Source organism: Ambystoma mexicanum, chromosome 1p (assembly GCF_040938575.1).
Source record: "Ambystoma mexicanum isolate Mex_15411 chromosome 1p, UKY_AmexF1_1, whole genome shotgun sequence".
In the NCBI taxonomy this organism is placed as follows: domain Eukaryota; kingdom Metazoa; phylum Chordata; class Amphibia; order Caudata; family Ambystomatidae; genus Ambystoma; species Ambystoma mexicanum.
The window spans coordinates 373,806,521-373,832,360 of NC_090921.1; the positions used below are offsets into that span (position 1 = coordinate 373,806,521).

At 48.2% G+C, this 25,840-nt stretch overlaps 1 protein-coding gene across 2 annotated transcripts in view; it reads left to right on the top strand.

The window, feature by feature from the left end:
* The window catches only part of SUGP1 (SURP and G-patch domain containing 1), a 786,467-nt gene that overhangs the window by 567,645 nt on the left and 192,982 nt on the right, over positions 1-25,840 (top strand). For both annotated transcript variants that reach the window (XM_069649115.1, XM_069649114.1), the window contains exon 9: positions 18,207-18,493. In XM_069649115.1, coding sequence (XP_069505216.1) covers positions 18,207-18,493 — 287 coding nt within the window. The remainder of the gene's footprint in view (positions 1-18,206; positions 18,494-25,840) is intronic.

Sequence of the window (25,840 nt, forward strand, 5' to 3'; positions counted from 1 at the left end):
TCACAGGATCTGTTTGTGGTGCCTGGGATCGGAGCATCACTGTTCAGAATGCAAGGACTCTATGTCCATGACGGCGAAAGCCTTGAAGGAGCGTAAGGGGAAATTAGAATGAGGTAAGGACTTTAAAACTTCTACTCCCTCGAAAGTTTCTTTGGCTGAGTCGAGACATTCGTCTCTTCGTCGACAAAAGAAACATTCCTGTTCAAGATCTCGAAGCGGTTCTCATCAGTCTTCGAGATCAAAACACTCTAAGAAGAGGCGACGTAGATCTCGCTCTTCTTCCTCTACTTCCCCAAAAAGGGTCACCTGCCCCACGAAACATAGCTCGCCGGCTAAGTGGGAGGAATTCCATAAAAAAATGCTTAGCGTCTTCAAGAAAGCAGCCTCGACCCCCTCAGAGACGTCTAAAGGTTATATCTTGGGTGAAAGACCCGAAAAATCAAAACGCAGCGAGTCGTTGAACCCGGCGAGAGAAAGTACTCGAGAGCGTCATGAACCCTCAAGTAAAAGCAATAAAACAGCATCATCGCCGCTGCCATTGAAGATTCCTTCGAATCACAAATCTGCGTCATCGTCGCCTTTGTCGAAGGGCCCTTGGTCGCATAAATCTGTTTCATCAACGCAGTCTTCAACGCCACTGGCGACCCCGATTAAGGACAAACTACAACTGTTACTACGTCACAGGCAGTAGAGGTGTCGAAAGCTCTGACCATGACGTAGAGGATGCCATCGACCATCTCAACGACGCCGAGTAGGATTCCGATCCTCTCAAGTGCATCGCGGTCTTTTTAAATTCTTTCGACGACTTTTTCAGGATTGTCGAATCCTATGACGTCCACGTCGACAACCTCAACGTTTTCTCAGACCGTGACAACAAATTTAGCTCCTTCTGCTCTAGAAATGGGTTTTAAACCATATCCTAGGTCTGACTACTTTAGAGCCTTGTCCTATATATATATGAGGAAGGGGAGGATTCCGACAATGAGACCCTTTGGTTTGCAAAAGACTACAATACCCATGCCAGAGGAATTAATCTCTGAGGAGAACAGGATAAAAGACCTTCAAGACTCTCTACATGAGGCAAGTGGTTTAGATACTTCTCCATAAGTAGTTTGCTAAACCAGACTCTGGAGAGCATGCTGAGACTCCTTATAGGATTCTGATGGCCCCAGAATAATTGAATTAATGGGGTGGACTGCACCTACACCTTCTTTTCAGCAGGATGACCTTACTGATATTTTAGATAAAGGTCCATAGGAGGATCCTGTTCCTTTTCATACTGCTCTGCAAAGAAAAATATCTGCTAATTGGGAAACTCCTGAAGTTATCTCTGCAGTAAATAAAAAACTTTCTTCTAAATAAAGAGTATCAGCTTCAAATCCTGAATATCTGAGCAAGCATCCAACTCCAGAGTGTTGTCATGCCTACCCCCGGAGCACCAGGCCAGGCCCAGCACCCCTGGGAGCAGGCATCATGCCCCCGGGTAAAAGCCCAGTGGCCCCTTATAGGGGCTCTTTGGACTCTGTCCTGGGGCTGTTGGCGCCAGGCTCATGTTGGACATCAGTCCTGGCGCCATAGGCGCCAGGCTCATAAAGGAAGGTGTTTTGTGCACTTACCTGATGGAGACCATGCTGCAAGATTCAGGCCTCCCTGAGACCTGAAGGGGACTATTTTTTTCATCGGGACTATTTTGCCACTCGGGCATGGCCGGGGAAGGATACTTACCTGAAACTACTTTGGGGTCTATTTAAGCCACGCCCAGACAGTAGCTCACGCTTCGCGTTGTTCTGCATCCAAGCAGCTGAACGCTCACCGTGTCTGCTCCTGCATCTGGTCTCCAGCCACGCCTTCCTCGATCCTGGAACATCTGTAAGGAAAGAAGAGAAGAGAAAGGTGAAAACCACTGCGACTGTCTGCACCGGTCGCCACATCTCTGCGCCTAGGGGAGAGAAGAAGAGACAAAAGGTGAGCAGAAGGAACATATGAGGAAAGCCTATTTTTCCGCCTTAACACTTACCGGTCTTCTGTTGGTGGACCATTCCTCATTTCTGGTCGGCGCCGCTTCGTTGGCAGGTACCGCACCCCGGCCCCTATGGGGAAAGGACAAAAGACATTACTGGAGGAATATAAAGACATTAAGAGGGATCGCCTCCATCGCTAACTCACCTGAGTTTACCATCGGCAATTCAATCCCTCAACGCATCGCCTTTATTCTGCACCTGAAATAAAGGACAGATCACAGGTTAGGAAGGCAACAGAAAAGGAGGCTCAACACTTGAACTTTTGTAATCTTCATACTTACGGCGTTCCGCTCCGAAAAGTCAAGTGGATTTTGCCAGCGCCATTCTGAAAACCAGTGAAGTAACTGGACAAACACACGCCCCTGCACCAGAAGCAGGATGGAGAGTTCATCCTTTCAAACCATAAGGTGAGCTTCAACCGGGGATTTCGGAGGAAGTTAGAGAAGAACGAAGGGGGGGGGAGGGGGGGGAGCAAGCACTCTATTCTGCAGACTGTTAATCCCCTTTCTCATCTGCAGGAGGATATTCCTACGGGCCAGACAAGCAAGATTTGAGGGTCCTGTTCAGTCGGTGCTCCGAGTTCTGTGCATCACGCTCGAAGAGACCACAGCAACCCAAACTAGACCAGCGCCTCCGTGGGAGTCAGGTGAGCGTTACAAGTGTTTAGTTGTACAAGCAGCAACTTCATCTAACAGCAAGTCGGCATACCCTACTATTCCACAGGACAGGGATGATAAAAGATTTGATGCCATGTCAAAAAAGTATTTTCGGCATGTAGCATGGCGCTTAAGTCTATCAACGCCACTTGCACGCTAGCAAGATTCAGCCACACACTTTGGGAGTGTGCTTCATCTGCGGTTGACTGTCTCCCAGAAGAAGAAAGGGATGCATTCCTAATTATCAGGGATGGAAAGGATGCAATGTGAGAGTTCCTCCAAACAGGCATTGATTCTGCTGACCGCTTCAGCAGGGCCATGGCGGCAAGTACAATCTGCAGATTTGCGTGGTTGCAGAAGTCTGGTTTTGGTTGAACTATGCCCTTTGACTGCAGTTCTTTATTTGGAAAGAAGGCTGATGACAGCCTGGAGAAATTACAACCATCCAAGGCAGCAGCGAAATCCCTTGGGGCTGCAATCCGGCAGACTCCAAATCGCCCCTCAGGAGCTTCCTGGAGGGGTAGGTTCTTTCGCTTCTACTCAGCATTCGGAAGAGGCAGAGGACAGCCAGCTCAAAGGGGCCAGAAACGATTCATCCGTGGTGGACGGGTCAAAGGTACAAAAGCCACAGCAGCAGGTGCCACTTTACCCTCGGCATCTGCGTCAGCCGCTTCTAAACCCCTCTGAGGTCTTCCTTCACAAGACACCAGTAGGGGGCAGTTTAACTCAATATCTGGCAGAATGGTAGGCTATTACGTCAGGTGCTTGGGCATTGGAGACAGTTGCCCAAGGTTACTGCCTGCCCTTCCTACACACTCCTCAGTCATCCACTGGGGAGCAACTCTTTGAAGCTGCCAGACCCGCTCCTTATGCAGGAGATTTTAGACCTGCTAGAGGAGGGTGCCATAGAACCGGTAGCCATAGCGGAGAGGAACAAGGGTTGGTATTCCCCCTACTTTCTAGTACCAAAGAAGGACGGAGGACTGAGACCCATCTTGGACTTGCGAGAATTGAACAAATTCCTCAAAGACAAGTTCATGATGGTAACCCTTTCTCAGATCCTTCAGGCCCTCCAGCTTCAGGACTGGTTGTTATCTCTAGACCTTCAGGATGCTTATTTCCATGTGCCAATCCATCTCAAACACAGGAAATACCTGAAGTTCGCAATTGGCAACACTCACGATCAGTTTCGAGTTCTGCCATTTGGGCTGACCTCCGCCCCGAGGGTCTTTACCAAGCTAATGTCGGTAGTGGCTGCAAGTCTAAGGAGGGAAGGGATCCACGTCTACCCATACCTGGACGATTGGTTCATCAGAGTAGTATCTCCGGAACAAGCTCCGATCCAGCTAGATTATGTCTGCCACTTCCTTCACAAGCTGGGCTTCTCTCTCAACTTAAAGAAGTCACAGATGATACCATCACAGAGACTCCAGTTCATTGGAGCAGTCCGGGACACTTCCCTGGGAAAAGCCTCGCCACCAGAGGTGAGGGCTCAAGATATTCTACAGATGGTCACCAAGTTTCTAAATGCCCAATGTCTACCAGTCTTCGACTTTTTGAGGTTGCTAGGCCTCATGGCATCCTGCATCTTCCTAGTGCCAGAGGCTCGCCTGAGAATGAGATCCGTCCAGTGGGCACTAAGAACCCAGTGGTCGCAATTCTCAGGAAGAATGTCAGATCTCCTACAAGTCCCGGACAGAGTAGCTTGAGATCTTCAGTGGTGGGCCTGTCGGGAGAACATCTTGATAGAACAGTTTTGGCAACCATGGCCGGAGAAAACAGTAGTCACAGACGCCTCACTCACGGGGTGGGGATCCCATGCCAACGACTTGACCATCAGCGGTCGTTGGTCTCCATCGAAGTCCAGACTACACATCAACCTGTTGGAGTTGAGAGCAATCAGACTAGCGCTGAAAGCTTTTCTGCCATCAGTACAGGGAAAGAATGTCCTGATAATGACGGACAACACAGTGGCCATGCACTACCTCAACAAAAGGAGGTGTAGGATCACTGCCACTGTGCAGAGAGTTAATGCAGCTCTGGTTTTGGGCAATTCAAGAAGGAATCTCTCTATCGGCAGTTCACCTAGCCGGAAAGAAGAACTTGACGGCGGACGCTCTGAGCAGCAGAGCAGCCTCCCACGAGTGGGAGCTAGCTCAGGAAGTCCTTCAAGAGATCTTCACCCTTTGGGGAACCCCTCAAGTGGATCTGTTCGCCACCAGCATCAACAGGAAGTGCGATCAGTTTTGTTCAAGGGAATTTCCCCCGAGAGGAGCTCTAGGGGACGCATTTGTAGTGGACTGGGAATTTCCACTTCTGTACGCGTTTCCTCCAGTCCCTGTCATTCCTCAAATGATCAGGAGGTTGAGAAGATTCCGCAAAGCCATGATCTGAATTGCCCCAGATTGGGCCAGGAGAACGTGGTACCCGGACCTTCTAGACATGTCCATCTTTCTTCCGATTCGTCTTCCGCAAAGGGAGGATCTTCTCTCACAGAAAGGAGGTCAGGTTCTCCATCCAGACATCAGAACCCTCAACCTTCACGCGTGGCTTCTGAAAGGTTGAGATACAAGGATTGGGATCTCCTGGATGACGTCATGGAGGTGTTGCTTTCAGCTAGAAGGCCAGCAACAAAGACTTTATACCGCTGCCGTTGTAACACATTTTGCAGCTGGTGTAGAGAAAAGAATATTGAACACTTTTCATGCAATACACCAATGGTGTTATGTTTCTTGCTTTACTTAGCAAATTCAGGTCTTCAAATTGGTACGATCAAGAGCTACCTCGCAGCGCTGTCTATCTTTAAGCGTACTGCTGAGGAGCCTTCATATTTCAAACTAACCGTAGTAAATGTCTATCCACCAAAACCTTTTCAGGTTTCTTTGTGGGACCGAAATCTAGTCTTTAAGTATCTAATGGGTACTCCTTTTGAACGACTTAATTCTTGTTCACTAAAGTTTCTCACTCTTAAAACAGTCTTTCTAGTGGCCCTAACTTCTGCTACAAGAGTGAGCGAATTACAAGCTCTATCTTGCAAACCTCCTCATACAATCTTTAAAAGACAAGGTTGTCTTACAAGTGAAGCCCAATTTTCTCCCAAAGGTGGTCTCTGACTTCCATATTACTCAGATAATAACCTTACCTTCGTTTTATCCTCCTCCCCATCCAGGGAAAGAGGAAGAGAGCTTACACAGGCTGGATCCAAGGCGTGCCTTGAGTTTTTATATTAGCAGACTTGCTAGGATAAGGCAAGCGGACCAATTGTTTGTAGGATACGCAGAGCACAAATTAGGATTGTCAATCACAAAACAGACCATTTCAAGATGGATCATTTTAACCAGTCTAGAATGCTACAAATTGGCAGGAAAAGAACCCCCTCAACATCTTAGGGCTCATTCAACCAGGGGCATCGCAGCCTCTTCGGCTCTCCAAAGAGGGGTCCCAATTAAAGATGTATGTGCGGCTGCAACATGGACGTCCACACATAATTTTGCCAAATTTTACAGCTTGGATTCCTCCTCTAGCCAGGAGACAAGATTTGGGAAAGCTGTGTTGCATTCTGTACATCTTTAAAGGGAAATATTTATTCTTTACTCCCACCTCCTCTTTACACTACTGCTATGGGACTCTATCAAAGATAAGGAATACCTCGGAGGACACAATCCTTTCGAAGAACAAGTTACTTACCACGTTCTTTCGATGGGATGTTACTCCGACGTATTCCTCAACCCCCCTCCCATCCATCCCCACAGTAAAACTTCCCTTGTAGTTGCAGTTTACGCTCCTTCAAGGTTACTAACCAATCAATGCAAAGCAAATCTGAACTTCAAAACGGAACTGAGCAACGGACGCTGCGCGAGTCTATTTATACTCATGACGTCGGCGCCGATACGGAGGCTGTCGAGGGACACCGACTCGAAGGACATCGACGCGCAGCGCCCTCTACTGAAATTGTTTTCCAAGGCCAGCAAGCTGGAATGGATAACATTAAAGATAAGGAATACGTCTGAGGAACATCCCTTCGAAAGAACATTACCAGTTTGGTAAGTAACTTGTTCTTCTCCTTTAAACCATTCACTGTCTTCCGGGTCATTCTGCCCACATCCAATGACAGTCCTCTTCTCCATGCCCCTTCCCTGGCAGCCATCTTCAGATTTGTACCGCACACTTTAATGGAGGGAGTGTTCGAGTTTGCTCTGCGAGCTACTTCTCTGGTTTTTCATGTTTTCGACAGAAAAAGGTTCTATTTTTGTCCAGAGAGAGCGCCTGTGTTCTCTTGTCCATCTCCAACAGCTGGGATCCATTGTCGGTGAATTTAGCGTCCCTCAAGGGCGAAGATCGCCAAAGTTTCCAAAAGGCCACTGGGCCTACTTCGTGCCCTCCGACCATGACGGAGGAGAAGGAAGGTTTATCCCTCTTAAAGTCCTGCACCAAGTGCGCGCTACAGAATGTGTTAATTGAATACAAGCACCTGCAATGCCTCTACTGCCTGCATCCAGACTACAAGGAAGAATGCGAGATATGCCATGGTTTCTCCAAGAAGACGGATAGGCACAGTAGACCGATGGCATGGCGGAATGCCAAGACCTCTGCTCTGAGCTCTGCACCCAGCACCTGCCGGTCTGAGGAGCAGTCTTCTAAGTCCTATGAGTGTGCCTCATCCGTGGGGGCCCAAAACAAGGCCAACAAGCCGGCAATTGAGCTGCTCCTTGAAAAGGAAATTGTCCATCTCGGCTAAACTGCAGGAGGAGCATGAGAAGCCGCGGACGGAGAAGGCCGAACTGCCCAAGAAGGCCCAATCGGCACAGGATATGACTTTGTCGATGAGAGTTGGTGGCGGCTGCTCTCACGAAGGCTAAGAGGGCTGACCCGGTGAAGGTAGCGACTGCAGCGCACAAGGTATCCCTGCCCCCCAAGGCGCGAAACCGCTGCAGTGACTTTGGCAAAGTCGGCTGGCATGCCGGAGAAGGACAGTCTCAGAACCCAGATCCGGTCCCTCAGGGTGGAAAAAGGTGGGGGACAAGGAGGCCCCAGATCAGTCCTAGGCCGTGGCCCAAGCCGTGGAAGTTTCATCCATGGACGACAAGGAACTGAAGTCCTTGCACACGGTCCACGAGGAGGTGGAAGAGGACGACGGCGCGGGCCTAGTGTTCTAAAACACCAGCTCAGCCGAGGGATGAGTCTCTGGACATCCTGTCGACCCTCCACACCTTGGTGTCGGAGATCTAGAAGAGGATGCTACAGGAACTTGTTCCAATGTACTCCCGGGCCCTCAATCAGCTACCAGCGAAGAAGACCGACTTGTCATCTGACACCCCCATTTCATTCTCTACATCCGTGTCAGGCCCCCTCTCCACCAGCAGACCCAGACACAGACACAGGTACAGGGACGGATACGGCCACGACGACCAACAATGATATTGTCGCAGCGGGTCTCCGCAGCCTAGGCTGTCCCCATCAGAAGAGGTGGGGTCATTCCATTCCATGATCTCCAGATCCTCCAAGCTATTCCAGCTTGTGCGCGAAAAAACCAGGAAGGAGGGTTTCTTGTACCGGAGGAGCCAGGCCAAGAGGAAGACTATCATGGCGGTGCCCCTTCTCAACGACGTGTGGGAGGGCCTGGCCCTCTTGAACAACCCTTCTATGGCTCCGGCCAAACGTATAGGCTGGAGAAGAAGTATTGGGTGCCAGAATCCGTACCAAAGTTCCTGAGGTCGCAACCATCGCCGGATTCAGTGGTTTCCTGAGCAGCGAGGAAAAGGTCAGCTAGCCTGTCCTCATCTTCAGTCCCGCCTGACAGTGAGGGGAAGAAGATGACGTCATGGGAAGGAAGTTTATTTACACTGCGGCGTCTACCATCAAGGCGGCCAATGCACTGGCGATCCTAGCCAGGTACGACAGGGAGCTGTGGTATGAGCTGGGGCGGATTTTTGAGTTACTCCCCGACGACAAACTGGAGGCAATCACTCTCTTCCAGGAAGGGGAGGTAGCGTCGGATCACACAATCACAGTGGCGCTGGACATTGCCGACACAGGGGTCCGGCAGATTGGTAACGGTGTCTGCCTACGTCGCCAAGGTTGGAAGCCACGGATTTCCATCAGGAGGTCCAAGCGAAGGTACTGGACATGGCTTTCAAATGAGAACCGTTTCGGGAAGGTCGTCGGGAGTCCCTACAGGCCATCAAGGTGGTTACGGAGACAGCCTGTTCCCTGGGCATCCACCAGCAGCGCCGCTCTTCTTTTTGCTCCTCTAGAGAAAAGTCGAGCAGGTCTTCAAAAGCTTTCTCCTCACCATACAGTCAGCCTTCCAGATCCACAACTCGGGAAGCCTACAGAGGACGTTCCCAGGTCTACGTTGGAGGACAGCATTGCTGTCACCCGCAAGGCAGGATGCCTGTGCCGAAGCAAGCCTGAACCGGCCAGGACGTTGGGCCCTCACCCGTGCACCCCAGTGGGAGGCTGGCTGACGAGGTTCATCAGTGAGTGGGAAAAGATACCATGACTGCTGAGTGCTCTCGCCCAAGAACATAGCCTGGAGTTTCAGCACAGATGACCGCAGATCACTCCGTTGGCCCACCAGGAGCAACACATCCCTCAGCTCTTGGGGGAGGTAAGAGACCATGCTGCGAAAAGGGGCGATGGAGCTGGTTCCCCAGTGACTCCGGGGCTCTGGACTCTATTCCAGATACTTTTTGGTGTAGACCTGCGACGTCTGAACAAATACCGCAAGTCTAAAAAATTCAGGATGGTCACGTCGCTGGACCTGCAATAAGCTTACATCCACGTCCCCATTCACCTGTGAACCATGGGAAGGCCTTGTCCAAGGCTTCCATCTCAAGGTGGCTCTCCGGCTGCATCGTGCACTGTCATTGGTTCCTGAATTGACCGCTGCCAGGCGTCCATGAGCCCACTCCACTAGAGCAATCGCTGCGACAACGGCGTTCGTGTTTGGTGTGCCCCTGATGGACATATGCAGGGCTGCTACGTGGAGGTCCACGCACACCTTCACAAAATACTACTGCAGCGACAGGGATTCCAGGGAGGAGTCCAGAGTCGACCAAGTAGTAATACACAACTTGTTCAACTGACGTGAGTCTGTTCCAGAGGTAAGAGTAATTGCTTCTGTTGAGCCTTGACACATACCGTGGCTGTGTAATGTTGTACTGCAATGTGTTAGTTATTCATGAGCATGTGAATCCATGCCAGACCCCATGCTGGAGAAGGAACAAGTTACTTACCTGTAACTATTGTTCTCCAGCATGGGTCTGGTATGGATTCACATGCGAACCCTCCCTCCGTCCCCTCGGTGGCTTTTCTTGGGAATACTGCCTGTTAGGGAGAATGCTCAGAAATTAGCTAATTCCTCTCTACCTTGGAGACCCCCAGCTCTTTTGCTGGACTTTAGGACTTAAATCTTTTGCCTGGAGAGAGTGAATCCTTTTTTTTCCCACTCGTGTATTTTAATGTGATTTTGAACTCTGTTTCTTTTGGTTGTGGAGTCTGACAAACTCCATAGGCATCATCATTTTACATTGTGTCGCAAAGCACCTTCAGTGCAGTGGCATAGGCAAGTATTTCAGATTTCCCCAAGGTTTAAATACCTTCTCTTGGATAAACTACTGTTTCCAAGAGCAGTAAAGTGAAATTGACTTTACTTATATTTGTAACTTTCTAGACCCAGCACACACTATATCTTACAATAGGGTGCTTAAGGGGTTACTTGGTTTCCCCTTGGTCTAGCTTCTCATGTAACATTTTTAAGTTACCCTTTCCTTGATGAATGTCTGGTGGTAGTGGTTTACTTTTAACTACTGTGGTGTCCATTTACCGCGGGCTTGTCAAAATGGCCCGGTCTTCTTTTATTCGCTGTTTCTTTGTGGAAAGGTCCTTCATGAGATTTACTCGGCGCGCCAAACCAGGTTTGGTCCCTTTGTTCGTTTTGACTTTGGCAGGATTCACTGGTGAAACCCGCCTCTGGCTCCAGTATGTCTGGCGAGGGCACGAAGCTAGGGAGGTGCCCGAAACTCCTTGTGCTTAGTCTCCTAGGAGACAGGAATGCACTCTTAGGTGATTGGCCAGCTTGCTGTCCGGCAAGGACAGCCACCCTACTAGGTGACAGCTAGGCTGGAATGAGTGGGAGAAACCTGCATAAAAGGTGAGGCTTTTTGGCTTGGAAGGCAGTCGACCACTGGACGAAGGAACCTGAAGAGGACGCCTGCTGTAACTCCAGGTCCGTTGGTTTGCCCGGTGAAGCCCTTCTGCTGTGCTTAAACTCCAAATTCTTATCGACAGAGAAGCCCCTGCAAGGACTTCTCACCTTGAGTTGGTGGGACCAATCAACTCCAAAGTAAGCCACCTGGACATCCTCTCGGAGCTGTTTGAAATTCCACTGCAGTTGCTGCTGGAACCGAATAACCAGAGAGAGGAACACCAGATTGTGTGTTGCTTTTAAGTTGGCCAAGAACTCCAGGAAGATCCTCCGGACTCGCAGGAAGTAGGACTGACAGAGACTGAACCATCTCAACAGTGCTGGGCCTTAAATGTAAGGAAAAGTCATCTCAACAGCCAGAAACCACAGTGTTGCTATCTGTGGTAGATGCAAGGAGCTGAAACACTGAAGTGCCACTTGTTTAAAGATTGCTGGTTGCGGTCAGTGACCGTCCCATTGCAGTGCAGGTGTCCCTAGATGACCTCCCTCTTGTCCCCACGACTGAGGCCCAGGAACACCATGATCTGCAAAGCTGCACAGGAACTGTAGTAATCTGCTGCACCTTTTCTTCAAACTAAAGGTACTGTACAGTCTAAGAACTTGCCTCTTGTCGTGTAACTGCACTTGTTCTCTGTTAGTGAGACTTGTTGTGGTTGCTCTATAGAGTTACGGCCAGCTTCTTTACCTCACAAGCCTAATCAGCTTGTGGCCTTACTTTGAATTTCTTCTTATTCTACACAAACCTCTAAAACATTGTGCAAGACTTTTACTTACCTGCAAGAAGTGCTTCAGCTCACCTTGACTTTAGTTAACTTAACATTGGCTGGCCTGGCTCCCTGAATGATTCTTCTCTCCTCTGCTTAAGTGTTCTGTCTTCTTTCCAGGAAGCGGTTAACTAACTTTGCATTCGAGGTTACCAAAAGTACTTAGCTGCTTCAGAATATTTGTCATCTCTTGTTCTGTTCTAATATTTTTCTTTGCCAAACTCTTTATTCTGTTTCTAAATGCAAACAGTGGTATATTAATGTCAACATTGTCCTAGTTACTAAAGTCACCTGAGGGTGTAGGAATTGTCTGTGTGTCATCCCAAAAGGCTACTTACTGATTTAGAAATATTAAGAGTGTGGATTTTGCAGTGTATTTGTGTGTTACTATTATATTGCCCCCTTCTGAAGAAGGTTTACTCTAACTGATGGTTAAATAAATGAATAGTTTAATCAAGAAACCTTGTGTGGAAGAGTTTATTTGAATACTTGTCACTGTGAATCTCTGGAACTCCCCTACAGCTCACATCGCTCCCTCTTGAGATAAGGGTGGCTGCTCAACAGGCTACCAATCTGTTTAGTACAGACTTATACCAAAGGTTGGGATCCAATTGCCAGGAGGTCAGGGTTGTTGTAGTGCACCCAAAGGGTAGTGCATACAATCTTGCCTAACACTGCCACTTTACATGCTTATCAAATCTGAAGATGGCTGCCAGAGGAGGGGCTTAGGGAGAGGACTGTCATTGGATGGGGGCACTATGTCCCAGAGGACAGTGATTGGTTTAAAGGAGAAATACAGTTTGTAAGTGCAACGGTTTTTCTTTTAGTGAGGATTCCCAGCCGGAGGCGGAATATTCATGAGCATGTGAATCCATGACAGACCCATGCTGGAGAACAATAGTTACAGGTAAGTAGCTTGTTCCATAGCTGGGGTAAATCTCTAATTATTCCCATTTTTAAAAGGGGAAATTGACTAAACCCTGAATCATACGGATAATTAGCAATGTTGGATTCTAGTTCTAAAATCTTTGCGGGCTTAATATTGAAACAATTAAATGTATGGAAGAAAAAGGGCCTTTTACCTAAATTTCAAATGGGCTTTAGAAGTGGCTATAGTTCGGCACATAATCTTCGGCCCCTCAATTACACAAGAACAGACGTATATCGACAAGGAAGGAAATTATCCTTATGTAGAATATTCCCAAGCTTTGGATAGTGTCTCAACATCATCTTCGGGGTAAACTAGAGAGTTGGAATATAGACTGCACCTTGCTCCATTTCTTAAAGTTGCTTTATACCAACAATTCTGTATGTTTGTCTGGATGCAGATGGTCGACTCACTGAACCTATTAAAACCAATATAGAATTGAAGCAGGATTGTGTTTTGTCACCTGCACTTTGATTTATATATGGAAGATATGGATGCTTACTTAAGAACAGCCCGTAGTTTTGCTCCCAAAGTGGGAGAAACGGCAGTACAATGGTTGGCATATGCGGATGACCCTGTACTGCTTGACCTCACACCAATAGTTCTTCAACTATCTTTAGACGCATTGGTATATTATGCAATAAATAATATGAAAATAAATATAGGAAATACGATGGTCATGGTGATTAATAGTAATGAGAAAATGGTCTTTAGTATGCAATTTTATTGGAAGAAAGTCTCTCCAATATTGAAGGTCTGTTCATAAATGGTGCAATTCCTTTTATTCTGTATGGTTCAGAGGTCCTTCCTTCTAAAATTGTAACCTGGTTGGATAGTTTAGAGGGTAAACGCCTTCACTCCATCTTGGCTGTCCCACATGCTCTTACTTTGGAAGCACTCCAATGTGAGCCGGGAGTTTCCCCTTTGTTTGCTCTTTGAGTATACATAATTATATGTTACATAAACAAAATGCTGAGGCCAAGAATAATATGCCTTTATACACTTTTATAAATAAGAACAGTAATACTGAAAGGAATTAACTTCTTGGATTTGAAATATTCGACTAAAAACCATCTGTAAAATATAATCTGGAATTTCCGGATGTAAATACATTCCCAGATTTTACCAAGAACTTGAAAAAGAAAACATTGATTTGGGAATGATCTAGAAATGTAGCTAGTTTATCTTAAAAAAAAAAGACCAAGAATTCAGCAAAGAAGGTTTCCAACCAGGTAAACAAAGTACTTATGCGATTAAAATTTGTAATAAAGAGGTGAGAAGGTGTTGGGCAAGATTGTATGCAGTACTCTGTGGGAGACTGCACAAGCCTTGACCTCTTGGCAATAGTTAACCCAACCTTTGGTATAAGCATGTACTAGACAAGTTGGTAGTGACTGAACAGCCAGGCTCATCTCAAGAGGGGTCAATGTGAGCAGTAAGGTTGTTACAGAGATCCACAGTGCAGTGACAAGTATCCAAAGAAACACTTACATTCAAGGTTTCTTATTTAAAAAAAATATTTATTTAACAGTCAGTTGAATAAGCCTTCTTTAGAAGGGAGCAGAATATAAGTAACCCAAATGCACTTCAAAATTACACTCTGTTTCTTTAACTGAGCAAGTACCCATTTGGGATGGCATACAAATTCTTCCTACACCCTGACATTAATGTGAATGGTACATTTAGAGCAATACTGAGGTTGTGTTAAACAAGGAGGAGATAAGGGAATAAAACAATGGTTAACAAATATTCTTAAGCAGGTAAGTACTCCAATGCAAAGTAAATTAACCCTTTCTTGGGGGAAAGGCAAAGCACAAAGTCTGAGGTTAAGAAGAGTCTTTCAGGGAGCCTGGACAGCCAATGTTAGTTGAGAAAAAAGCCTGGGTGAGCTGAAGCACTTCTTGTAGGTAGGTAAAGTCTTTCACAATGTTTTAGAAGTATTTGTATGAAATTTAAATTACTGTAGGGCCTCGAGCTGGGCGCCTTGTGAGGGGCAAAGCTGCAAGCAACTCTGCAAATGTAACCAAGACAAGTCTCCTCTGAAAGGTAGCTAGGCCAGCTACACGACAAGAGGTAAGTCCTCATAGTTTTACAATACCTTTGATTAAAAGAAAAACTGCTTCCAGCTGGTTTCTGTTGCTGTGTTGGTCTGCAGATCCGGTTGTTCCTGGGCCTCAGTCGTGGGGACAAGAGGGAGGACGTCTGGGGACTCCTGCACTACGAATGGAAGGTTGGTGGTAGCAATAGTTAAACTTCAAATCAGCGGCACTTCGCGGTTTCAGCTCCTTGCGACTCCCGCAAATAGCACCACCGCAGTTCACGGATACCATTAGAGATTTTCCTCGCGCAACTTGGGTCCAGCACTCTGTTGAGGGCGTTCAGTCTTGGTCAGTCCTGCTTCAGGGGAGTCCGGAAGATCTTCCTGGTGCTCGGGTCCGACTTTGACACTCCATCGATTCTAGTGTTCTTCTCCCTGGCGTTCGGTTCCTGCAGCAGCAGTGCAAGTACAGCCAGCTCTGAGAGGATTTCCAGATGCGCTAGTCTTGGGGTCGATTGGTCCCACCAACCCAAGGGGAGAAGTCGTCCTTTGCAGGTCTTCTCTAGTAAAGGCGAATTTGGAGCTTCAGCACTGCAGCAGGGTTTCACCGGGCACACCAACGGGCCAGGAGTTGCAGCAGACAAAGGGGATACAGTAACTAACAAACCTAAATGGCTGGTGGCAGTGGATACTTTTTCTATCTTTTGTGCAGGTTACTAGCAAGCTGATTTCTCAGCTGCAGTACAGCACCCATGGGTGAACATTTTCTCAAACTGGCCCCTGTCGTCTTTTATCGCCATTGTCTGTTTGTATGTTCTTTCTGGGCTCTTATATCAATCCAGGTAGAGATGGGTCCTTTTTGAGTTTTGACTTTGGCGGACTTCTTGTGTGAAGCCCGCCCAGGCTGCAGTGTCTCTGGAAAGTCGGGAAGTGAGGGAGCGCCCCCAAACATTGCTGTTCTTTCTGATGGTTTGCCTGGCTAGAACCAGTTTAAACTGGGTGGCTGGCTGTCCTTCAGGACAGCCAACCCCCAGGTAATTGACTGCTCCATTGAGGTGAATGAATGGGTTCCAGTGTGCAAAGCGCTGATTTTTGGACCACAGGCAGAATTGACCACTGGAACTGGAAATCCGAAGCAGAAGACAAGCAGAGACTGCAGCAACACCTTGAACAACTGCAGAAGCACAGGTGAAGCTCTGCAGCAGTCCTGACCAGTTTTCAACTTGACAGGGAAGCTCTGCCAAGAACGACTTCCTCCTTTGGGCTGGTGGGAACAATGAGCCTCAAAGACCCTCTTCGAATCTGGCCATCCCTCCGACATTCTGCAACTTTCCCGGGCTGCAGAACGCCAATACCCAGGGTACGTGGGACCCCTTCGTGTGCATCGTCTTGCAACCAACAAATCTCGCTGAAATTTCGGAGGCACCCTTGTGGACCTCCAAATGCTGCAATTCTTCAAAGGTCCCCTCCCCAGAGTTAAGGACAGAGTAACTGAGGAAAATCCAACCAGCAATATCCTTTTCTTTTTGGCGCTAAGAAAGTCGCCAAAACCACAAACTACCACTGGAGTGAGCTCAAGCCTTTGCTGGAGACCCCTTCTCTCGAGTGATGCCACAGAACCCCACGGAGGTCAGGTGCAAAAAGGGATCTTTTTGTGCATAAAACGGGAAGCGCAGGAGGGGTAAACGCCCCCTTGAAGAATTAAAAGCACTGATAGATGACATTATCAAAAAATCATCCCAAGACAGAATTGTAAGGCTGTAGAAGCCTGCCCAGTATAAGGGAGTCATTCTCCTGGACCTCCTTCATTGAGTTTTCTTGACTAGTGGGGATAGTTTTGGGCGGACCGTTGATTTCAACAACCTCACTGACCACGAGCAACTTAGTGAGATTTGTGTTGGGTACAGCAAACCCATTGCTAGGGAAAGATGGGCCTTTTTATTATTTGAATAAACATACTTGCATACATGCCACCAATTGGTCTGTCTCCTCCTTCTGGTTTATCACAATATGCTTGTTATACTTTATTACTGTGTATTATTACGGGAGTACTTAGTTGGCCTGATAGTTTTGTGTTACTTTTTCATTTGTCAGTATTCGTGCAATGTATTTTAAAGATGTGTGGACTAATGGTACCTTTGGTGTCCGTTTACTACCCCTACCAGAGAGATGAGCTTTGTTGCTATGACCACCTTACCTACACTACGTAAGGATTGGCTTCCATTTCTTGTCAGGTGTTAACCAGCCCCCCTAGGATTAGTGGTTGTAGCATCCTCAACAGAAGGTTGTCCAAAAACTGACTGGCTTGATCCACTCGAGTGTGCAGGTCAGAACAGTGGCCATTTTAGGCCTGCCTCTTGGTCCACACAATGGGGTGTTCTAAAAACATAAAGGTAGGGCTTCAAATACATTAGTACCCCAATTGCTACCATAGTGGTGCATTGGGCTAGTGTGGAAAGGACTGTATCCTTGGTTAAGTCTAAACTACAGCCTATTCACCAACACGCTTACAGTTTGAGAGAATCAGTCAGGGACCCAAATTGGGTTTTATAAAAAGCACCATTCACCTAAGCGCTGCATGGTCCACCATAGCACAGCACATGAAGAGAGGTTACAGTGACACAACAACCAACACAGTAGTCCTTCTGTTCCCAGGAAAACCAGCTGTGAACTAGTTGCTGTGAAAAAGCAACTAGTTTAGGGGGTTCATAAAATAGGATATGAGAGCCAAACACATTAAATTATTTCCTAGCCAGCATGTTTTCAATGTCCCTTGGATGATAACTTGCGTTAGAGTAATTTATTCCACCCTATATGGTTCCATAACACCTGTCAGTTAAACTTACATTTATCACAACCTACATGTTTAAAAAAACAACTCTAGTGAGCTGACTTTTTTTATTAATCCCCTTTCTAAAACTTATCCATGCCCATTTTCTTTGGTCTGGCTTTAGTAAATGTTCGGTTTGTGTCAGAGATTGCCCATGGAAGTTTCACAGCTTATTACAAGTTGGCCTTCTATCATGAACATGGATTCAGCTTTGGGACATTTCCTAGTTTAAAACTCCAATGTCATTGTGTGGTACACCATGCCATAAGTATAAATGCCCACCTGCCTTCTAATCAAATTCCAACCCTATTCCCCACTCATAAGCCTCTTCCTCACCAATCTTCTTTCAATCCTGAGTTTGAGCTGGGCCGACACGCCTTTGCACTTCTTACATTCCCAGCTCTCGAACCAGCTCCCGAGCACAAGTACTGACCATCTCTCCTTCCGCAAGTCCTTAACCTGGCTCTTCTTGCAATTTTGCCCTCACTCTTCCCTATCCCCAAGCCTTTTGGCACAGCACCAAGAGGCCCCTTTACGACAGACCACTGTGCGCTGCCAACACTTGTAATAATTATGAAATGTCCTCCGCATGCATGCATCATTAAACCATGAAAAAAGATCCAAGAGATTGCACTCTTCATCCAGGAATTTGGCATGAACTGTTGTGCTTTTTAGTTCCAAAATACGTGTTCTATGAAAACTGCTACAAGGCATAGTTTCCAGTTTCTAGTTCAAACATGCTTTCCTATATTTGTTGTAGTTTTCTTTATGATCCAACCAGCAAAATTTACAAGCACTACAAGGAGAAATTGGAGGAGTACCGGAAGGGTCGACATGACTTGGCCGTGGCTCTTGCAACTCTGGCTTCCAACAGACAGAATGGTATAACCCCCAGCGACACTACACCAGTGCCTTCCTCTTCTACCTCAATGAAGCAGACGGCTGTAAAGAAAAAGCGGAAGAGTCGCTGGGGACCAGAAGAGGAAAAGATTGATCTTCCAATTGCAGAAATTCCTTCAGATCAACCAGACACAAGTGCGCTAACAGGTGAGCCTGTGAATTTGACTGTGACGTGCATCATTTGTGGTTTGAGTGGAGAGAGAGAGGGGGCGTGTGATGTCTGGGGAGCTATCAGATTAAGGAGGAGCAGGTGGGGGAAAGCAGTGCGATGCAGGTTATACAGTGGGTTAATCAGCAGCAAGTTTGATTTTATTTCTCTTTACAGTTGGAGAGATGCCATCTTTATTGTGAAGCTGAAGTGATACTGCCTCTAGATCTTGTACTTATTTTTTGCTTTTACTTGAATTCTCTGAACCTGACAGACGTTCCTCAGAGAAAATGTCCATTTACAGTTCTGCCCGTCCCTTGCTTCTAGGGCGAAATGTCTCTCCAAGTGCTTGCAGGTCAGAAGTGAGTGATGGTGTGCATTCTTTCTTGGCCAATGTCTTGGCTAGACCAAATAGTTAATGTGTAGAATTACATGCATTTGCAGCAGTGGAGTCAATGTACTCGCCAATATATTTAGGTGAGCACCATAACTGAGTTTACTGAAGTTTGCTTGATTGGCAGGATACCCTATGTAACATATACACTAAGCCCCTTTTCGACCATCTGGATGCCTTCAGCATATCCTACATCAACTATGTAGATGACACCCAGATCCTCCTCCAACTCTCAAGCGGCCACACTCAAGAAGGACCTTTCAAACAAGCAATGGCGAAAAATGACGGGGCCATTTTGACAAAAAGGACAGCCCTGGGTGCCTTACTGCAGCTGCGAACGCAGCCCCCGGTAAAAACACACACTGGTAGTTAAAAGTAAACCAGTGCCACCAGCCATTAATTGTAGAAAGGGTAACATAAAAATGGAACATGAGAAACTAGATAAAGGGGATACTAAGTAACCATTCCAACACCCTATGGTAAGATAGTGTGTGCTGGGCCAAGAAGGTTACAAAATGGAAGTAGTCAATTTCACATCACTGCCATTGGAAACAGTAGTATCACCAATATAAGAGACTTCCCTGTGTCACTGCACTGAATGTGCTTTGTGTCACAATGTAAAGATGATGCCTATGGAATTTGGCAGACTCCAAAGTCAAAAGAAACGGAGTCCAAATCACAGAAAAATACATGAGTGGGAAAAAGGTCTCACTCTCTCCAGATTAGAAATTTAAAGTCCTGGGGGTCCCTAAAGTAGAAGGGAATGAGCACATTTCTGAGAATACATCTCCACATAGAGACCCAGATTCAGGTGAGGCTAGATGGGAGAGCAGTACTTTGCCCTGTCTGATATGCACAGCTAGAGGAGTCAGACAGATGCACAGTGGCTCCCTTTCTTTTTAACCTCTACCGTGCGGATTTAACAAGGTGCTATTGCCCTGTGCACTCAGCTCCCCTAAGATAGGGAGCCTACCATTGAGCTGGATCGCATACGTGGATTATGTGCTGGTGGACTACACTCGTGTGGGCCTCCAGCGGCTTTTGAAAGGGTTTGAGAAATGCATTTAATTATGACTGCTTCGAAGACCACCATAGTCTGTTTCCATTACTCTGATCGATGTATAACTAACTAGAAGTGGCACCTGAAAGGCTCTCTAGTTCCTGTAAAATATCTGGGTCTAATGCTTTATACTTCCCCGTTGGTCTCGAAAGTATCCAATCGCCTAGAGAGCTCGATAGACCAACCTTGCTGTCAGATGAGAAAACTGATGACAAAATATTGCAGGTTCTCACTGATGCCTCTAATTCGCTTCTATACAGGAAATGTGATCCCGAAAATTCTATATGTCCTGGACTCAGTTGTTCAAGCTTGGTCAGTGGGCTGGATAAGAATAGAGGGAAGACTCTTGAAGAGGGTCCTTCATTTACCACAGTCCCTTCCAGTCGCCAGCTTGCGCTACGGATTGGGTCTTAGTTCCTTGGAAGCATTGCTCGAATGGAGAAGAGTTTCTCTTTTTCTATCAGTGCGGATTCCCAGGGTGGGATCATTATACGAAGAGGTTGTGGACCATGTAAATAGGGGTAATTCGGCTGAATTGAGGAGATTTAAAGACTTTACTCTGAAGAGACTGTCTCGACTTAATGAATTGCCGAAGGACCTTATTGAGAATCTGGAGGGAGTCAAAAGAGCAATTTGAAGGGATTGGTTCCTCTGACGTATTCCACATCTATGACAGGTAATCACCACAGCTGTGCTGCTTTTGAAAATTTTCGGCTCCTGCGTCGATTATGTCAATACACTGTCCTTGAGGCCCTCTGTCGAGCCGACGTCACCGGATGTTATAAGTAGGACGCACGACGCCCCTAGCCTCAGTTCAGTTTTTTACGCTAACGTGTTCGCTTCAGAGATCTCGGTGCACCTCGGTTCTTCTGTTACTTCTATCGGTTCTTAGAACTTGGTGTTTGTGAAGATATCATGTATTCGTCTTCTACCCTGCGGTCGGGATTCAAGAAGTGTCAGGACTGCGGTTCTAAGATGTCACTCACGGACCCGCACAACGTCTGCCTCTGGTGCCTTGGTGAGGACCACGCCACCGAGGACTGTGACGATTGCCAGTCGTTAACGTCGAATGCCTTGTGAGAGCGGAAGAAGCAGCTACTGTAGGTAGGGTTTCCAAACCCGAAAGTCGAAATCTGCTGGGCTTTCGACCGACGCTTCGAGGGGAGACTCTCCGCGTCATCGGCATAAGTCCAGGGGGTTCTCCGTCCCGGAGTGGTTCCCGCCATTCCTCTGCCTCCTCGAGGCACTTGCGGAAGCACCGCCACCGGTCGCCTTCCCCATCCTCGTCCAAGGACTCCGCCAGACGGCGGGTTGCTTGTCCCAACAAGCATTCCTCTCCTGCGGAAAGGGATGCATTTCGTACAGAGATGATGGCGATTTTCCAATCGCAGGGCTCTGTTCCGTCCACGCCTTCGAAAGAAGCCGGCAGGGAACGTGCTAGGGCCACCGCTCGCACGCCTTCGGGCTCGCACGCCTTCGGGCTCGGCTGGTCGGCACGATCATCGGGAGCCTTCGAGGTCCCGATCGGACAAGGTGGATCGCTCTAGCCATGCCCGCTCCAGGTGTGGTCCTCGACGCCCTCGAGACCGGCAGAACCTGTGAGGTCTTCTAAGAAGACATCAACGCCATCTGCGCCATGTCCGTCGAGGGACTCTCTCGAGGCTCCGTCTCAGAGGAAGTCGTCAACGCCATCTGCGCTGAGGCGGTCGAAGGACATGCTCGGGGCACCGCCCTCGAGGCCTGTGTCGAAGCCATCAGCGCCACGCTCGAATCCGATTCCGTCGAAGCCCTTTAACGCCTTTTGTGGAGGTTTTACCGGAGGTACACGTGCATCGGTGGAAACTCTGAGGAAGGCCCTGAAGAAGTCAGTGAGGCCTGTATTTGAACCTTTTTCTGTGCCCTCATCCAGGGATTTATTCTAGCCACTGGATTATATCTCGGAGGTGGATGAAGGGTCCAAGGAAGGTTTGGTACCTGATGAGGTTCCTGACGACCTGTTATCTGGTCATAGCCAGTTGGAAGATCTGCGTCAGTCTTTGCACGACGCCAGTGGTCTTGATACCTCCCCGGAAGTAGAGTTTGGCAGGCCTGAGCCTGGTACGCATGCTGAATCTTCATACAGGCGCCTCATGTCGAGGGTGACAGAGTACTTGGGGTGGTCTGAGCCACCAGTGGATTTTCTGCAGGATGACCTGACAGATATCCTTGACCAAGGTCCGCCCACTGACCCGGTGCTGCCATTTCATATGGCTTTACAGAGAAGGATGGCAGCGGCTTGGACTTCTCCAGAGAGTCTCCCGGGAGTGAGCAAGTCGTTGCCGAAAAAATACCGTCCAGACAGTAGCGACCCCTGCTACTTGACTACGCCCCCCAGTTTGGTGGTGCAGGCATCGTACCCTACCATCCCTACTGATGGGGACGACAAACATTTTGATGGCTGGGCGAAGAAAGTGTTTTCTTCAGGGGGTATGGCTTTACAGGCAGCCAACTCTGTGTGTGCCTTAGCACGTTTCACTCGCACTCTGTGGAATTGTCTCTTTGGTGGCTGAACATATTCCCGAAGGGGAGGAACGGGATGGTTTTCTTCCCCTCGTTCAGGATGGCAAGGATGCAATGTGTGAATCCATTCAGTCAGGTCTGAACATGGCAGACTGTGTCAGCCGGTCCATGGTGGCTAGCACTGTAATGCGCAGATTTGCGTGGTTGCGGAAGTCAGGGTTTGCGCCTGACGTACAAGCCCGGCTTCTCAACATGCCCTTTGATGGTTTCCATCTTTTTGGCAGCAAGGCTGACGAGAGCCTTGAGAGGTTGCAGACCTCAAAGGCTGCAGCGAAGTTGTTGAGCGCTACAGTCCACCAACCTCCGCCTTTTCGTCCTAGGGGACAGCAATGGAAGGGAGGTTCCTTTCGATACTACTCGTGTTTTGGTAGATCGATGGGAGCGGCCAGTCAAAGGGGCCAACGTAGGAGTACTAGAGGTGGAAAACCGGGTACTCGAGGTGCCAAGGCCGCTCGAGCAGTTGCCTCTTTGCCCTGAGGCACTTCTGCAGTCGCTTCAGCTCAGTCATGAGGCCATGTCTCATGGTTCGCCGGTTGGGGGGGGGGAAGGCTGGCGCAGCCTCTTGTAGAATGGCGTGCCATTACTTCAGATGTGTGGGTTCTGGAGCCCACAGCTACTGTCTTCCTTTCCGGCGGAGGCCTCACGACACTCCACCAGGGAATCTCTTTGAAGAGTCCGGATCCGCTCCTTGCGCAGGAAATCAAATTCCTGCTGGAGAAAGGCGCAATAGAACTGCTGCCTGTAGCGGAGAGGAACAAGGGATGGTATTCCCCATATTTTTTGATCTTGAAAAAAGACGGGGGGATTGAGACCCATCATGGACTTGTGTGGTTTGAACAAGCTCCTCAGGAAGGACAAGTTCAAGATGGCTACTCTTTCTCAAGTCCTCCAGGCCCTTCAACTTCAGGACTGGTTGGTGTCTCTCGACCTCAAGGACGCTTACTTTCATGTGCCGATTCATCCCAAGCACATGAAGTACCTGAGGCTCGCGGTTGGCGACTCACACTTTCAGTTTCGGGTCCTGCCATTCGGATGAACCTCCGCCCCAAGGGTCTTCACCAAGCTCATCGTGGTGGTGGCAGCGTATCTCCAGAAAAGGGGGGATTCACATCTACCCCTACCTGGACGATTGGTTGATCAGGCGCTTTCCCAAGCAAGTCCTGGATCATCTCAGTCACCTGCCACTACCTTCACAGGCTGGGCTTCTTCCTCGACTTAAAGAAGTCCCACTTGACACCTACTCAGCGGCTACAGTACATCGGAGCAGTGCTTGACACATCCCTGGGGCTGTGTTTTCCTCCCCAGGTGAGGGCTCATCACATTCTGCATCTGTTGGAGCTGAGGGTCGTCAGGCTAGCCCTGAAGCTTTTTTTGCCGTCTGTGCGTGGGAAGACTGTCCTGATTGTAATGGACAATAAAGTGGCCATGCACTACCTCAACAAAGGGGGGTGTGGGGGGGGTGGTGCGCAGGGTCTCTCCCTCTGTGCAGAGAGGCGATGCAGCTGTGGTCCTGGGCCATCCAGCTGGAAATTTCGATCTCGGCAGTTCATCTGGCCGGAGACGAAAGCGCGGCGGCGGACACGCTGAGCAAGCAGAGCACGGTCTCTCACGAGTGGGAGCTGGCTCAGGAGATTCTCCTGGAGATCTTCGCTCTTTGGGGACCCCTCAAGTGGATCTTTTCGCCACAAGTGTCAACCGGAAGTGCAAAAGATACTGCTCGCAGGAATTTCCTCCAAGAGGAGCCTTAGGGGATGCGTTCGTAGTGGAGTGGTCCTTCCCACTGCTGTACGAGTTTCCTCCAGTCCCCGTCATTCCGCAAGTGCTGCGGAGGTTCGGTTTCCGATTGATCCTCATTGCTCCGGCATGGGCCAGGAGAACGTGGTACCCGGACCTTCCCGACATGTCCATCTGCCCTCCACGCCGTCTTCCCCACCGAGACGATCCCCTCTCATGGCAGGGGGTTCAGGTTCTCCATCCAGAGGTCAAGTCCCTCAACTTTCATGCTTGGCCTCTGAAAGGTTGAGGTATAAGGATTGGGTCCTCCCTGAAGAAGTGATGGAGGTGTTGCTTTCGGCCAGAAGGCCTGCAACGAAGTCCCTGTACCGTTGCCGTTGGAGAAAGTTCTGCGACTGGTGCAGGGTTAAGAATGTGGATCCTTTATCATGTGCCATTCCTGTGGTTGTCTTTTTTGCTTTTGTTAGCCCACAAGGCCCTGCAAGTGGGTACCATTAAAGGTTACCTGGCGGCGCTGTACATAATTAAGAGCTCGTCTGAGGAGTGTTCTTATTTTAAAATTCCTTTGGTTTGATTTCTCAGTTTCTGAAAGGGCTCACTAATGTGTTCCCACCATCACCTTTCCAGGTGCCCGGTTGGGATTTGAACCTGGTTCTAAAATTCCTAATGGGAGCTCTGTTTGAGCCTTTGCATTCTTGTCCTTTGAGACTATTGACCTTGAAAACTGTATTTTTAGTTGCGGTCACTTCCGCTCACAGAATGAGTGAGTTGCAGGCACTTTCCGTTAAGCCACCCTTCAGTGTTCCCTAAGGACAGGATTGTCCTTAGGGTTCGTCCTTCTTTTCTTCTGAAAGTTATGTCGGAATTTTATTTAAGCCAGAAGGTCATTTTTCTGGCGTTCTATCCTCCTCCGCATCCTGGTAAGTAAGAGGAGAGGCTCCATAGGTTGGATCCTAGGAGAGATGTACGTTTCTACATCTCGCGCATGTCCCGGATCAGAGTGGACGATCAGCTCTTTGTAGGATACGCTGGAAGGCGTTTGGGACAAGCTGTTGCTAAACAGACTTTGTCTAGATGGATTATCTTGACAATTTCTGAATGTTACCGCTTGGCGGGTAAGGACCCTCCGGTAGGCTTATGGGCCCATTCTAATAGGGGTGTGGCTGCCTCTACTGCCCTACAGAAGGGTGGTCCCATTCGTAACATTTGTGAAGCAGCCACATGGGCCTCTGTCCACACTTTTGTAAAACACTACTCCCTGGATTCTATCCATGGGCAAGATTTGGCCTTTGGCAAGGCGGTCCTCTATTCTGCAATTTGATTGGGCATTCTAAAATTCTAATTTCTTTTCCCACCTCCTTACGTTGGTACTGATTTGGGAGTCTGTCATAGGTGTGGAATACGTCGGAGGAACCAATCCCTTCGAAGAACAAGTTACTTTCTTACCTGGTAACGTCCTTTCGATTGGATGGTCCGACGACGTATTCCACATCGTACCCTCCCAGCCTGCCCTTCTACAGAATTTCTTATGCGATTGCAGCTTCCGTTTCCGCAAGGCTTTTTGTAGTTCTGCTGGCAGAAGATTGGTGCCACACCTTC